Raw genomic sequence first — 17,226 nt, forward strand, 5'->3', positions numbered from 1 at the left:
GATCGAGTACTAACCTCAACATCTGAGGAAAGGGATTTAGGGGTGATTATTTCTGATGACTTAAAGGTAGGCAGACAATGTAATAGAGCAGCAGGAAATGCTAGCAGAATGCTTGGTTGTATAAGGAGAGGTATTAGCAGTAGAAAGAGGGAAGTGCTCATGCCATTGTACAGAACACTGGTGAGACCTCACTTAGAGTATTGTACGCAGTACTGGAGACTGTATCTTCAGAAGGATATTGATATCTTAGAGAGAGTTCAGAGAAGGGCTACTAAACTGGTTCATGGATTGCAGGATAAAACTTACCAGGAAAGGTTAATGGATCTTAACATGTATAGCTTGCAGGAAAGACAAGACAGAGGGGATATGATAGAAACATTTAAAATACATAAAGGGAATCAACACAGTAAAGGAGGAGACTATATTTAAAAGAAGGAAAACTACCACAAGAAGAGGACATAGTCTTAAAGGTTTAAAAATAATATCAGGAAGTATTACTTTACTGAGAGGGTAGTAGATGCATGAAATAGCCTTCCAGCTGAAGTAGTAGAGGTTAACACAGTAAAGGAGTTTAAGCATGTGTGGGATAGGCATAAGGCTATCCTAACTATAAGATAAGGCCAGGGACTAATGAAAGTATTTAGAAAATTGGGCAGACTAGATGGGCCGAATCGTTCTTATCTGCCGTCACATTCTATGTTTCTATGTTTCTATGTTACTTGATGGAGGAAATATCAGAATTTCTGTTTTAGACAGGCTGAGTTTAAGGAGGTGAGCAGCCAGTTGGAAATCGCGGAGAGGCAGTCAGAGACAAGAGTCAGGATGGGTGGAGAGAGATCAGGAGAGCACAGGTAGATTTGTGTGTCATCATATAAATGATAATGGAAGCCAAAGGAGCTGATAAGTTTACCAAGGAAGGCAGTGTAGACTGAGAACAATAAAGGATCAAGGACAAAACCTTGGGGAATGCCAACAGAGAGGGGTTGGGGAGAAAAGGCAGAGCCAGAGAAAGAAACACTGAAAAAGCACTGGGTGAGGTAGGAGGAGCACAAGGAGAGAGCAGTATCTCGTTGTAATGGAACTCCCCGTACTCTGACCGAGTACCTTCCGTTGATGGATGCTTCCCAGCCTGCGCTGAGAACCACAGTCACCACACTGGACACCACAACCACCGCAGACGCCACAACTGCCGTAGCTTAACTGGAGTCTCGCCGTCTTCTGTCCACCCTGGATCGGCTTCTGTCCTCCAGGACCGTGTGGGGAAGACCTCTCCTCCAGGAGAGCGTATCAGGAACAAGCTCTTAAAAGAGCTAAGTGATTAAAGCTCAAGGGAGTATGCAGAGCATAGCAATCCCCAGTGTGATTATAGCAGTTCCCTCCAATAACGAGACGAGGCTACGTTTTGAAGGGTAAAGAAGAACTGTTTTACTTGGCACCAAAGGGCTTTCTTTAATGCAGGGTTTACAGATACAGTACCACCCACAGGGTTTTGTAAAATAACCAATAAAGCACGTAACATACGGTAAAACCACACCCATTCACTTCCACAAAATCCTCCCCTCTGCCTGTGATATAATTATTCAACAAAATAGATTAACTTAATTATCACAGGCAGAAAATATACAGTTTTTACACATACACTATAACTTTAAAACCACACATCCAATCTTCATAAATCAGCATACTTAAAATATGAACATACTCAAAAATCATGCAAATCCTTCCATTAGTTCAAAAGTTAGTCGGAAGTCCTTTGTTACCGACCGCAAGCGCATTTTCCTGCCCAAAACAGTTCCATAGATTTGGGCTGTACGGTCGGTTAATTTCACACTGAAAATATGACTAAGTCCCATTCGAACGTGCATTCGAATCTTCGAACGGGACCTAGTCTCTGTGGCTGAAAACTGAAAAAAAAAAGTGCAGGAGAAGGTAAGGGTCAGCGGTGTTCGTTGAAATGTGTAGCCGATTTCAGTTCCATGGATTTGGCTACACATACCTCTGACCTCATTCGAATGAACAAAGATGGCCGCCGCCATGTGTTCGTTTGTCGACTGGCGGCCACTTCGACTACTTCGCCACTTCGGCTGCATCCAAAGTGCCAATTTAAAGCTGCAAAACTGCTCCAATACAATTTAAAGGGGCAGCAAGAGTCTTTTAAAATCCAATCTGCTAAAATAGTCTTTAACAGGCAATATCTTCCAGGGGCCATAGTCTTAAAGGGGCGTTGTTCACCAAAGTCACAATATGCCCACAGACGGTTCTTAAAGGGCCATAAACAGTCCAATAAAAGTACATAAGCCCAAATGTTGGTTTAAAAGGGTACAATCTCCCAGGGCCAAAGTCGCAGGGCAGGAGGCTGGCAAGCAGGCCTCTCCAGGACCAAGTGGTGAAGGGCACTTAGTCACACATCTCCCCTTTGGGGGTAAGACTAACCAGGCACCTGACCTTCTGTCGGTCAGTGCCTATGTTAGTCCATCCACCCACTCACAATAAACAAGTACCAGAGTAGCCCACCCACAACAAACAGATACAAGAGCAACCCACCCACAACAAACAGTTACTGCACCTGGATATTCCTCTGAGGTCACTGGGCAACACGCTGTGGTGACTTGGGGGCAGAGGCCAGCTGCACTCTGCCCCGATGCCAGCGCTTCTGCTGGGGTAGACTGTTTGGGACATGGCTGGGGAGGGGAGACATCGTTGGTTTAAAAGGATAAATCTCCCATGGCCATAGTCACAGGGCAGGAGGCTGGCAAGCAGGCTTCTCCAGGACCAAGTGGCGAAGGGCACTTCGTCACACTCGTAGACTGAGATTACGGAGAATGAGAAGAAGCTGTTGATGATCAACAGTGTCCAAGGCAGCAGAAAGATCAAGGAGAATTAAGATAGAGTAATGGCCGCGAGATTTAGCAGTGATTAAATCGTTGCATACTTTGGTCACAGCTGTTTCAACAGAGTGACGAACATGGAATCCAGACTGAAGCCGGTCAAGCAGAGAGTTGGGTTTGAGGAAGTCTGTCAATCTCGCATACAAAACTCTCTCAAGGATCTTGGAGGCAAATGGCAGTAGTGATATAGGGCGATAGTTGGATGAGGAGTTGGGGTCAAGGTTGGGCTTTATCAGAATCTGGGTTATAGTTGCATGCTTGAAGGGTGAAGGGAATGTGCCGAAGGAAAGGGAGAAATTTAAAATTTTAGTTAGAGGAAGAGCAAGAAAGGGAGACAGAGTGCGGATGAGATATGAGGGAATAGGATCAAGGGAACAGGTGGGAGGGTGGGAGGACAGGAGCAGAGCAGAAACATATTTCATTGTAGTAGGTGTGAATGAGCAAAGAACCGTGGAGCGAGAAGGGTTGGGTGATGTATTGGAAGATGTATTGTAAGGGGAGGGAGAGAGGTTAGAGATCTCTTCCCTGATTGTAGAAATCTTCTCAGCTAAGTGAGTTGCAAAGTTTGAGGCGGACAGGGTGGTAGGGGGAAGGGGAGCAACAGGGCGAAGGAGAGCATTAAAAGTGTGAAATAGCCATTTGGGTTGGTGGGACAATGTGCTCATGAGGGTGTTAAGGAAATTTACTTTTGCAGAGGAAAGAGCCAGAGTGTAGGAGCACAGCATACATTTATTGTGGAGGAAGTTCGGTGCAGAGTGAGACCTTCTCCAACAGATATCAGGTCTGCTTGGTGTGCCAGGGTTGTAATTGGAAACGCTTGCTGCGTTTAAATGTAGGAGGTACCATGATGTCAAGTTGAGAGGAGAGAGTGGAGTTGTCGAGTAAGGTTGCAGAGTTAGGGCAAGTGGGATTTGAAATGTGTAAAAGGAGAGTTTGGAGGAGAGATGCTGGAGATCAAGGCAGTGGAGGTTTCAGCGAGATTGGAGAGTTGAGGCTGGTGAAATTTGGGTACGGGGTATGCCAATGTCAAAGGTCAGCAGATGTTGGTCAGATAAGGGAAATAAAACATTAGAGAGATTAGAGGTGGTTCAGAGATTGGTGAAGATGAGGTTGAGAGTGTTTACTGCTGTATAAGTTGCTGTACTAGGTATGCACAGGTAATTTTTCATATGTTCTAGGGCTGATTAGTCAGGTGTACTAGATCCTAATAGCAATTGTTCTAGAGTGGCATTGATGTGGTGTGCTTATTTACTAGACAATGAATTGCAGTGAACTGAAACATGAATGTCAAAAATATGATTGTTCAGAATAAATTCTACCATCTGTGACCACAGGTTGGCTTTTTTCAGCCTAAATTCTGCAGTTAATTTCTCAGTACATGGCTCTTTCCTGGTTAGTGAATAGTGAGTTTTTCCCGATACCGTGTGATGATTATCTGGAGGGTCCAATAATTTATTTTGGTCTATAGCCCGTGGTGGTGCATACCAAAATGAAGGGATTAAACCCCAATATAATGTAAATACAACAAAACCTGTGGTAGCAGCTAAGCAGTTACTAGGTCTGATAGACCCATTATTATCTATGCAGTGGAAAGATCCAAACTCCACCCCTAAAAAACGTAATTATATAAACTGTTTAAATTTTTCATTGAACAATCCACTAGAGGAGCTATTTCCTAGATTTGCTTTGTTGAGTTAAAGCTGGTTTAATATGTTATTTTTAAGACTATCAACCATCAGGGCTATTTCCTAGCATGAGAATTTAAATTATGGCAAAGTATCCAAATTGAAATAATTCCCGTATTCAGCTAGGCTTCCTGTTGGCTTCACTGGCATTAAATATAAAATCACTTTGAATTCCCAACAACTGCCAATAGAAAATCAACCACGGATTAGTAATACTAATCAGCTCACATTATTGAATACACACATTTTGAGCTGTATCGTAGCTCGTAAGGAAAATGTACTGTTTCTTTTTATATTTTCACAAATTTTTGACAAGTTAGTCCAAATAAAAACTCCCCCCCCCCCCCCCCCCCAAATCTGAAGATCTAAAGCAGGCGTATCCAACCAGCAGCCCGTTGACCACATGCGGCTCTGAACTGCTTGTAATGTAGCCCAGTTGCTGTCCGGACTGCCGGGTGGCAAGGGAGGTAATGAGCCCATTACTTAATGTGCACTTTTTGCACAGCTCTCTGTGTGTATGTGTTTAGTAGATATCTCCCTAATTTGATATCCTTAGATATGGCAATGCCACATAAGGATAACAAATAAGGGGTTATCTACTAAACAAATGAAATATAAAAATTAAGAAAAAGGCTTTTGAAGTTTAATTATATAAATTAATGGTATTATATAGTTTATATGTGGCATAAGACAATTACTCTTCGCTCATTGTGGCCTGGGGTAGCCAAAATGTTCAACACCCGTGATCTAAAGAAAGAAAGATTTTGTTAAATAAATAAATAAAAGATTATCACTATGTAAAGTATCAAACAAATAAAAAGACATAATATAAATATAAAACCAATAATTAAGATAAATGTCATTAGAGAGGGTTTAAATTTCACATTTAAATTAAACCAAGGGAAATGGACATTTTTTTGATTTCCACGCCGGGTCCCTCAAAAGGGATTTAAAACTATAAGAGCAGTATTGTGGTGGGGGGCTGTATTGTGAGGGTATAGGGGCTGCACAGTACGCTAGGTGCTGTATTGTGGAAGATAGTGGCTTTATTGCAAGGGTGTAGGACCTTTATTGTAAGGGGGATATGGGCTGTATTGTGGGGGGATTGGGGCTGTATTGTGGGGTTTGGGGCTGTATTGTGGGGGGATAGAGGTTGTATTGTGAGGGGATTGGGGCTGCACAGTATGTTACAGGATAGTGGCTGTATTGTAAGGGTGTAGGGACTGTATTGTAAGGGGAATATGGGCTGTATTGTGGGGATTGGGGCTGTATTGTGGGGGATAGGGATTGTATTCAATTTCATTTACAGGATAGGGGCTGCATTGTGAGGGGATATGGTCTGCGCAGTGTGTGGGGGGGATAGGTGCTGTATTGTAAGGTGGTAGGGGTATTATTGTGGGGGATATGGGCTGCACTGTATGTTAGGTACAGGGCCTGCATTTTGGGGGGGGAAAGAGCTGTACTGTGTAAAGTGGAATGGGCTATAGTGTATGGGGCAAGACAGGGGCTATATATAACCCATTATAACACACTGATACACTGGCCAAGCAAGTTATCTGTTCTGCGCCCCCTGCATTCCCTGCTCCCTGGTCATGTAGCTCCCTCTGTGGGCCGGCGCTGCGTATTGTCAGCTCTGCATGGGCCATCTGGGAAAATCGTTTAATCTCCCCTGTCAGTCTTAGCCCATGGCCTTCATGGTCCACAGGACATTTACTGTGGTTACATCTTGCTCTTAAAGAAGTCTCAATTCCATTCTTCTCTTGTCCTTGGTTGTAATTACTTTGTTTACAATTTGTTTACGTTATAGTTTCGGGTGTAACCTAGTAATTTGGGGTAAAACAAAGAAAGAAAGAAACAAACAAACAAACAAACAAACAAACTCAGAAGCACCACATTCACTGCTTTACATATCCCATATTGCTGTTCAATCTTAATATAAGTGAAACCACCTTACATTACTAGCTTGACAATCAGATGTCTCCCTTAATAAACAGGTTTATATTGAGATGCCAGGGCATACTTAGTTGTATTAACACCATCTGATCAGTGACTAGCCGTCTTGGTCTGTAAATTAAACCCAGGACGATACTTACTTACATCCCTTAGCAGAACAGCACAAACATCACAAACATGTTTAAAGATGGATAACATGTAACCTCTGTATAGCACACTGGTGGAAAACAGGTTAAGCATGAATCACAGGAAATAAGACAATGTAACTCGTACTGTTTTATGGGCCACCTACAATGTGGCTGGAGATTGGGTTGTACATGGATTAATTTAAACATCTCTTTAATTGAATCATTTGATCTTTATATGTAATGTCTTCGGTGGTGAGGAGAGGAAATACCAATAGCACGACATGATCACCCTATATGATGAATGTCCACGGCTTTATTTTTTCAATTTTGATATAAGCTCATCAACATTTAACCTTTTCTACCAGTCAATGTTGCTAACATCATCCTTCATTTCACAAGTATATGATCCAGTTTAGTTTTAAAGGCTTACTCAAAGCATCATGAACACTTCGGTGATTTGAACTGGTCATGGTGCCTGGCAAGTGTTTGCTATGAAATGCTGCATGTACAGAGATTAAACACTCTGCTGCCAGAGGTGTAACTCATTAGCCAGCCCATTGAAAGGGTGGCTAATGTGAATTCTGTGCAAATCTAGCACCTGCCGTCAACACGCACAACGTGTTGGCAACATACAGCCAAATGAGCACTCACCCCTCACCTCAGCCTTCACTTTTTTTTACTATTTACTTTTTACTATTTTTACTATTGCTTATGTTGCAGGAAACCAAATCATGCAAATATAGTTATTTGCTGGATAGATAGATGGATAGATAGATAGATAGCTAGATAGATAGATAGATAGATAGATAGATACCAGGAATGGCTGAACCTATCTTAAGTGGCCATGATGGGAAGCACCTCAAACCATTCACTGAAAAATTGAAGCTGCAATACTTTCTATTTGAATACTTTTATATTGTCTTCATGTCTTAAAAAAAATAACAATGTATACACTCTATTCATAGAAACAGTTTCCATTTAATTTTCCTGGCCAAATAGGTCTATAAGAAGAAATACCTACCCTGGCTTGATATCCAGAGGATTTGGTAATGGTTTGGTAAAGCTATCTCTTCCTACTAGCCAAAATGTTTCTTCTATACCTTTACCCTAGGAGAGATAAAGTGAATAGGGTGTGTTAAAATGCTACGTCTTTATAGTCTTTTGACAATAATGTAGAGACAGTCCCCACAAAATAATTGGAAAAGTAGGAATGATGCAGATAAGAACATACAATTTTCAACTTTATGTTGATTTAAATCAGGTAACGATTAAACAAAACGTGTATACACAGTCGTATCTGTGTCAATCTTTGAAGGAAGTTCAAAAAAGTTGTTTTATATCACCAATTCCTTATTAACAATTAAGTTTTTATTTTGACAATATTTTTTCAAATGTAAAAATATTAGAATGGTTAGAATTTGAGGTAAGACTTTGACCCTCAGGACGTCAGTGTCTTTCGCTAGTTGCAGTGATAATGTATAAACAGAGCTCTCCCATTGTCACAGCAATAATATAATTTACTCAACTATTATCTCATCGGCAGCTCCTGACAACCCCCGCAGACGGGCAGGCGTGCACACTGACTGTTCAAGCCTGCTGCCTCACTAACAATATTTATAAAACCAGCACTTATTAGTCAGCAAAAACACTTTGACGCTAATCCCTCCACAATGAAACACAAATGCTTAATTCATTTTATTACTAAACTCACCTTTAGTTCTATCTTCCCTCTAAGTTCTATTTTGTAATTTTCCTTTAGTGTACGAAGAGTTGCCACTGTGCTTTGGTTGACGTGGATCCTGTAAGCTGTAAGATAATGATAAAAAAAGAGGTATAGGACAATGTATAATAAAATTTCACAGACAATTTAAACATCTCCTAGTATGTTCGTACACTGCAAGAAATATGGCTTATTTTCAACTATTTTTTCAATCACCAAACAATAATGTGGAGTGAGGTGACAACAGTATTTTACCTTCACCTCCACTCCAACCTGTTCTGCCAGTTATTATTTATTACCTTACCAATAAAACATCAGTCGTTTAAAGACAAACAGTAGGTCCTGTTTATACTCAATGCAAATTCATGGATTGATTAGTATCATATCATAGAAAGAAGAAAAAATAGTGCGTAGGCGCTTCACTGAAATTATGACAGTTTTGTATATAGTGAAAATATACAATAAGTGGTGTAACCGGTACCCTAGTGCTTCCCTTATGCACCAGATATTAGTAATACAATTTTCACTTGTCAATTTAATGTCTGGATATTGAAGGTTCAGGAATTCTAAAAATGGCCGCAGTGATTCTTCATCATCACGCCAAATAAAAAAGGTGTCATCTATAAACCGACGATAAAGGACCAGGTTCCGCACCTAGCCACCTTCCTCCGTTAAAAATGGATTTTCCCAATGCGCCATGAATAAGTTAGCGTAGCTGGGTGCGAACCTGGTCCCCATCGCGCTCCCCTTAAGCTGTAAGAAAAAATTGTAGTCAAACCAAAAGTCTTTGCATTGGGAAAATCCGTTTTTAATTGAGGAAGGTGAATCGCAAAGATAGGACCTATATAAGAAGACTCAAAAGGACATTGAGATAAGCACTGGAAGAAGGCTGCTAGTCGAAACGCATTTACTTTTAACTTATATACCTGTTATTTGTTATTTTATGTGTATATCCACACTCTGGGCTACTATACTAATAGGGGTAAGTGGAATTCCAATTTTGTCATATTTTACAATTGTCTGTCTTGGGTTCCATCCCCATAGTGCCCTGTAGTGCATAATTTTTATATATTTTTTAACAATACTTGGAGTCTCATCTACCTGAATCACCTGGATCGCTAGCCAGTATTTGGCACCCCTGAGCCTGATTTACATATCATAGAAAGATCTGATTGTTTACGCATTTTAGTCTGATGTTTTTTTGTTTTTAGACATTTAATATATGTAAAATTATTTTCTATAACAATAGACCACAGACCATGAATACAATATTGAATATTGTTAATTTTTAAAAGACAATGTAGAGCACATTTTACCATTTAACTTTTTTTCTAATAGATAAAATACACAGCACATTTAATTTAGCGCAATACATAACTGAGTGCACACACATGTTTAGTATACATAGTGTATTACTCTGTGGTCCGGATATTCACAGATATTCACAAATACTGCAGCCAATGAGAGCACTAACAGCATGTAAAACTCATGCACACTATATAACACTATATAACACCCACCCCTGTGACACAATGGTAGATACTTGCAGTATATAGCTGGTGAAAATGAGGAGTGCTTTTTGCTAGCCATCTGGCATTGAAGCCACAAACACAGCACCAATAGTGATTCACAAATGTTAAAAATTAAACAGTCTATTTAATTTACTAAAAAGTTATTGCAAAAAATTGAATTGGAGAATTTTTCCAGTTTGGTTAATTTTGCCTATATTTGATAGTTCTCTTGGAATCTGCTTGCAAATTCACCGTTAATCGTTTTTAGTGAATAGATCTTAAATGTGAAACATATATGCACACAATTTACTATTTTTTATTTAAAAAAAACATTATCATATTAATTGACAAAAAGAAATAAAATTATTTTTACTGGAGCAATTAAGTGTACTCAAGCTCTATATGGGTGAAGATTTAGAGCTATTTAAGCATATAGTTATGTACAATTTAATTACAGCAGCTTCCACGCTTCTACAGGTGTTCCCTTCACCAGATATAAAATATTGTAGTAAGATGTATAAGAAGTGGAGCGATATGAAGTGAATAAGCCCCTATCACCAAACAAAGATGAATTTATACTTAGACTTTGCTGGATAGGATTCAAATTTCAAATGCAACATGCAAAAAAAGATCAACAAGAGATCATAGTACAGATCTGCATGGACTAATATGAATTCATATACGTATGTATGATATAAAAATAACAATTTATTGTATACAATTCATAAAAAACGGCTAAAATATAGCTAAATAGCAGTAAAAACAAATTCCTGCTTACTGGAAATGGAAATGGAAAAGCCTTGCAGATAACTTGTGATTGGATGACTCGAGACAAGGTGCTACAGCTGTTAAAGAAAATACATGTGAAAAAAGTTCTGGGCCCTGACGGTATTCACCCACGAGTACTTAATGAGCTAAGTGGGGAAATAAGTGAACCTCTGTATTTAATTTTTCAAGATTCTTTTGTTTCAGAAATTGTACCGGAGGATTGGAGGAAGGCAGATGTCGTTCCTATATTTAAAAAGGGTTCAAAATCCTTGACTGGAAATGATAGACCTGTGAGCTTTACTTATGTGACTGGGAAAATATTTGAAAGGCTATTAAGGGATAATATTCAGGAATTCATTGGGAAGAACTTTGTTATTAGCAATAATCAGCATGGTTTTATGAAACATAGGTCATGTCAAACTAATTGCATTCTACAAAGAAGTAAGTAGAAGTACAGACCAGGGTGTTACAGTGGATGTGATCTACTTGGATTTTGCCAAGGCATTTGATACGGTTCCTCACAATAGGTTAGTCTTTAAACTAAAAGAAATTGGTCTAGATGAATATTCTTGTTCTTGGGTAGAACACTGGCTTAAGGATAGAGTACAACGAGGTGTTAATAATGGTACATTTTCAGGCTGGACAAAAGTGGTAAGTGGTGTCCCTCAGGGTTCTGTTTTGGGACCGCTTCTATTTAACATATTTAGAAATTATCTTGAAATAGGCATTGAAAGCCATGTTTCAGTGTTTGCAGATGACACAAAACTTTGTAAAGTAATACAATGTGAGCAGGATATCGCTTTGCTAAAATGGCAGATGAAATTTAACATAGAGAAATGCAAAGTTATCCACTTTGGGGTCAAGAATGCCCAAGCAAATTACACCCTAAATGGAAGTGAATTAGGGATAACCACACATGAGAAGGATTTGGGAATTGTTATAGACAACAATTTAGGTAGCAATATGCAATGTCAATCTGCAGTTGCTAAGGCCAGTAAGGTTTTGTCATGTATAAATAGGGGCATAAATTCTTGGGATGAAAATATAATTTTGCCTCTTTATAAATCGCTGGTAAGACCACACCTTGAATATGCTGTGAAATTTTGGGCACCGGTTCTAAAGAAGGATATCATGGCACTAGAAAAAGTGCAGAGTCGAGCTACAAAATTGTTAAAAGGAATAGAGCATTTTAATTACGAAAAAAAGGTTAAAAAATGTAAATGTAAAAATTTAGTTTGGAAAAACGGCGCCTCAAAGGGGATGTGATAACATTATACAAATATATTCGGGTTTGGTACAAACCATTATCTGGAAATCTATTCATAAACAGGGCTATACATAGGACACAAGGTCACACATTTAGGCTGGAAGAAAGGAGATTTCATCTAAGGTAAAGAAAAGGGTTTTTTTACAGTAAGAGCAATAAGGATATGGAATTCTCTGCCTGAAGAGGTGGTTTTGTCAGAGTCTATACAGATGTTTAAATTGCAATTGGATAAATACTTACAAAAACATAACATTCAGGGATATCATTTCTAATTAGTGGGGTAATAGCTGCTTGATCCAAGGAGACATCTGACTGCTATTTTGGGGTCAAGAAGGAATTTTTCTCCTAGTTTGTTGCAAAATTGGAAGCGCTTCAGACTGGGTTTTTAGGCTTATTTTGGATCAAAAACATGTGAGGAAGGCTGAACTTGATGGACTCAAGTCTCTTTTTAGCTATGTAACTATGTAACTATGTACTATATATGTATATATATAGATTTACTTAATTGTACATGCGGATTCCAATACATTAGAAAAACATCAAGACAAATAATAATTAGAATGGGTGAACATATAAGGAACATAAAGAAAGGATTCATAAACCACAGTGTATCTAAACATTTTTAGAGAAACGTGGATCAGATCCGAAATCTCTAAATTTTTGCGCAATAGAAAAAGTTAAAGGGACACTCCAGGCACCCAGACCACTTCTGCCCATTGAAGTGGTCTGGGTGCCAACTCCCATCACCCTTAACCCTGCAAGTGTAATTATTGCAGTTTTTTCACCCCTTCAGTAACTGGGGATTGGTGGGTGGGAGGGAGAAGGACCCTCCAGTGCCAGGAAAACGGATCGTTTTCCTGGCACTGGAGTTTCCCTTTAAGTTGCACTGGAGAGGGGGAATCTTCCAAAAAAATTAAGTACCCAGGAGGTGAAATGGATTTTTGAAATGCGCACCTTAACACCTATGGGTGTTAACATTGACTTTGAAATAAACAGTATTTTATAAGGTTATTCACCTATATACATGTTTAATATTACTCTTTTATATTTTTGTACAATTTTTAAAAAGTCCCCCTATGTCTATTTGACTTCTAACCTTGCACTATTCTACACGTTTCCACACAATATGTTGTTGTAAATATGGACTAATGCAACTATATTTGTTTTTTCTATAAAGAGCATCATATCTTGTTTTCATTTACATATCTGTGCTATTTTTGATATTAATATATATATATATATATAGATATCAAAATACACGTAGAACAAAACAATATATATATATATATATCTATATGCATAAGTATATACGTATATATCACGATATATACCTATATGTAAATACAAATAATAATAATAATATATATATATATATATAATTCTATGTATATATTAATGTAATATTTTAACATAATTAGGTCATTGTATTAATTACTATTAGTTAGTTATTATTTAGGTATTAGTTATTAGTTTACTGCATTTTTCACACACAAACAAATATTAACACTAAATTTGGCCAGTGTTTGTGACCAAGTGGCTACTATTGCAAATGGGCTACCACACGGTCTCAAAGTCAATGTAACCAATCTGTCGAATATCAATGTGAAAAAACAGAAAAATGTAACATGCTATATTTGACCCTGTAACTTCCCAAAACACCATAAAACATGTACATAGGGGGTACTGTTTTACATTGCTGAATACAAATATGTGTATTTTTTTTGCAGTAAAAGCAAACAGTATTATGACATTTACAGTTAAAATGTCACGTAGAACTAAAAAAATAACAACATTTCTTATTTTCTCCCATTTTTTTAAATATTTTATTCATATTAGTTATGTTTCATAGCTAAATATTTAATGTTAAATAAAAGCACTGTTTCCCCTGAATAAAATGATATATAATAAGTGTGGATGCACTTAAAGGGACACTATAGTCACCAGTGCAACTACATGTATTCCTGACTCTATAGTCTTAACACCACCATCTAGCCCCCCCTTGGCCCCTCATGCCTTCATAAATATAGTAAAATCTTACTATGCAAGCCAATAGCTGTAACTCTGCATGCTGTTTTCCTAACAAAAAAAAAAAAAACAGTCTGCTGACATCATCAGAAGTTGTAGCCTGATCCAATCACATTGCTTCCCCATAGGATTGGCTGAGACTGACAAGGAGGCAGATCAGGGGCAGAGCCAGCATGATTCAAACACAGCCCTGGCCAATCAGCATCTCCTCTTAGAGATGAATTGAATCAATGAATCTCTATGAGGAAAGTTCAGTGTCTGCATGCAGAGGGAGGAGACACTGAATCACAGGATGCTCGTGCACAGCAGATCTGAAGTCCCTCTGGTTCACTGTGAGTGACTGCAACTGGAGGTGTTCCTAGCTTTCAATGTAAACACTGTATTTTCTCAGAAAATACAGTGTTTACATGAGAAAGGCTGCAGGGAGCTATAGTTCTCACCTGAACAACCTCATTAAGCTGAAGTTGTTCAGGTTACTATAGTGTCCCTTTAATATGAAAGGGATGAATTACGGCTGACCAGACATTTAGTCAAATTCCAGATTTTGTTTACGTTTTCTTTTGATCACAACGTGTACATTTGGCTCAGTCCTTAAGAGGTTTGTGAAAAATTGTGAGTTTAAATAAATATTCTTACGTATATATAATCTCACATATATGATTATACTATGTGTGTTTTTTTTAACTCATTTTAATATAGGTTAAAATAATTCTCTGTGTGTTGGTTACCAAAGAGATATTAAGTGTAAGGTAAACCAAAATATTTATTTCTGTGTGCACAAATCACCTTTTCTGCCGTGTTTTACTTTAACACACACAGAAACACACACTGGCACATACACAGACACACACATTCTGACACACACGCGCACACACACACACACACACATTCTGACACACACACATACTGACATACCTATACACATGCACACACACACACACACACAGACATACTGATACACACACACAGACACATTTACACTTTTAAAGCCACCCTCCAGTTTCCTACCTTCTGGGTGAAGGAGGGTGCCTACCCTGGATTCCAGTGTGCTTGCTAAGCCCGCCTTATCACAGCTTCCTCCTCCTCCCGGCAGAGGAAGTGACCGGCTCTCACTTCCGCACATGCTGCCGATAAGAAGGCAGCCTGGTGCACTGTTAAAGGGCCACAGCATTCAGCCTGAACCCTGCTGACAAATGCCCACCTGGGGGTCCTAAGTGCGCTACCCGATGGGCCCCCTTAGTGTGCGTGCCATGGTGCACGACAAGCACTGGCGGGGTCTCGTGGCAGTTAAAATAAACTGCTGCATGCAGCGGTTCATGTGGCAGCTAAAATAAATTGCTGCATGCAGCGGTTCACGCGGCACTTGGTTTAGGCCCCCTAGGAGTAACTGGGACTGGGGCAGCTGCCCCATTTGCCCTGAGTTAAAGACGGCCCTGATTTCTAATATGCTTCACTAATAATGCTGTATGTAATAATGCAGGTATTATGATTGTAAGGTGGTGGTGAAGAAGAAGATGGTTGTGCTAAGCAGATCATTGGGGAGAGCTACCACTCAATGTTCGTTTCAACCAGTGGATGGTACAACTGCTAGAAGGACTCCAATAAAACTCTCTGGTGTGTTTTCTAATTACAATGATCAGGCACTGCCTGCTTACTGTTTAGCTGACATACCCTAATTATACAAATTCTTACTGGGTTATTGATTAAAGTGAGAATTTAAAATGAATTTAAAATTTTAGGTCAAGCTTAATTAGAAGCATTGCTGACTTCCAGTACAGCTATTTTAACCATACATATTAAACTCACTTTGCATTCTCTATAAATTCTCACTTTAGGGATTAACCCTGTTAGTATACATACCATATACTAATATGGGGAAGGGGTCTTTAACCAAGGAGAGATCTGACTGCCATTCTGGGGTCAAGAAGGAATTTTTTCCTACTTTGTTGCCAAATTGTAAAATGCTTCAAACTGTGCTTTGTTTGTCTTCTTTTGGATCAACTGCAAAAAGAGATGTGTGAAAGACTGTCTCTTTCCAGCCTATGTAACTAGGTAACTATATAACTGTCATGATATATGTAAGGGAATACAAACACACAGACCTGAAATATACAACAGAGTATATTATAATCGTATTACCGGACCATAGAGGCTTAACATTAATGACAAAGAGATAGCCAAGATCAAGGGTAGGAGAAATAGAGTAAACGTTAAGACAAGACAAACTTCAGGAACACAGAGAACAGAATAAACCAAGGTCAGTAACAGGCGATCAGAAATATCACCAAATGCACTACTTGGCTAAACAGGAACCACAACAGGGAGATTGTGACAAGAAAATTGTGGATCTATTGGGGTTGGATTAATTCATAGGGGATCACTAGAAGACGATTGGCGATTTTCCGTCATTTGCAACTTTATTCGTGTGCACTAAACAGGTGCTCTGGGTCACTCAATTTGGACGTGTGCCAAGCACTTATAAATAGACACAGCAGAGTGTGGTGTCCGACTCATTGCCGTAACGGTAATGGGGAGCCCTGGAATCGATAAGTCTGATAGTAACCATCTTGAGAACCACCCACAGAGTAAAGACCAAAGGCCTTGTTGGGAAACTATGCATGGAACCTACAGAGCAGATGAGGAGCATGCTCATCTGAAGCAGAAACCCATGAGGGTTCCTCTGGACTGTAACCCTTTCAGTGAGCGAGATACTGCAGACATCCAGAAGAATAGCTGGAATCAAGGATTGATTGCACTTTAAACTCTTCTGACTGTTACAGGATGAGGCTTGGAAATATTTAAGTTACAAATTAAAGGTTTAAGAACAGATGTATGGAATGTATTTGGGATCCTTAGAGAACTGGGTAGGTCCAAGGTACAGTACACAGGATTGATGCATCTGAGAATCTTATATGGACCTATGTATTTAAATTTCATAGTGGGGACATGTAGGAGAATGTTACATGTCAAATCGGAATTACTGATTTTATGTAATTTGTTACTTAATTTGAATGCGCTCTGGAGTACACCATTTGGACTTGGCCACAAGTCTATAGATCTAGATTTAATAAGCACAGTGGCGTACTAAGGGGGGGGCGGAGGGGGAGGCCCGCCCCGGGTGCCACTGACTAGGGGGGTGCCATGACGTCCGGTGTCATGTGTCACCCCCCGGCCCCCATCATTACGCTGCGCACAGCCGCAGCACCTTTGCGGCCCGGCAGGACTTACATGGATGAGAAGGGGAGGAGTGTTGCGGGCCGCGGCGTCGCGCAACGTGATGA

General features: G+C 39.4%; 1 protein-coding gene across 3 annotated transcripts in view; it reads right to left on the bottom strand.

The window, feature by feature from the left end:
• Window positions 1-17,226, bottom strand: part of LOC134572973 (retinal guanylyl cyclase 2-like) — a 155,175-nt gene that overhangs the window by 29,758 nt on the left and 108,191 nt on the right. For all 3 annotated transcript variants that reach the window (XM_063432335.1, XM_063432318.1, XM_063432327.1), the window contains exons 17-18: window positions 8,366-8,460; window positions 7,676-7,761 (exon numbers count right to left, since the gene is read on the bottom strand). In XM_063432335.1, the coding sequence (XP_063288405.1) occupies window positions 7,676-7,761; window positions 8,366-8,460 (181 nt within the window). The remainder of the gene's footprint in view (window positions 1-7,675; window positions 7,762-8,365; window positions 8,461-17,226) is intronic.

The sequence above is a fragment of the Pelobates fuscus genome, chromosome 1 (assembly GCF_036172605.1).
Source record: "Pelobates fuscus isolate aPelFus1 chromosome 1, aPelFus1.pri, whole genome shotgun sequence".
NCBI lineage: Eukaryota > Metazoa > Chordata > Amphibia > Anura > Pelobatidae > Pelobates > Pelobates fuscus.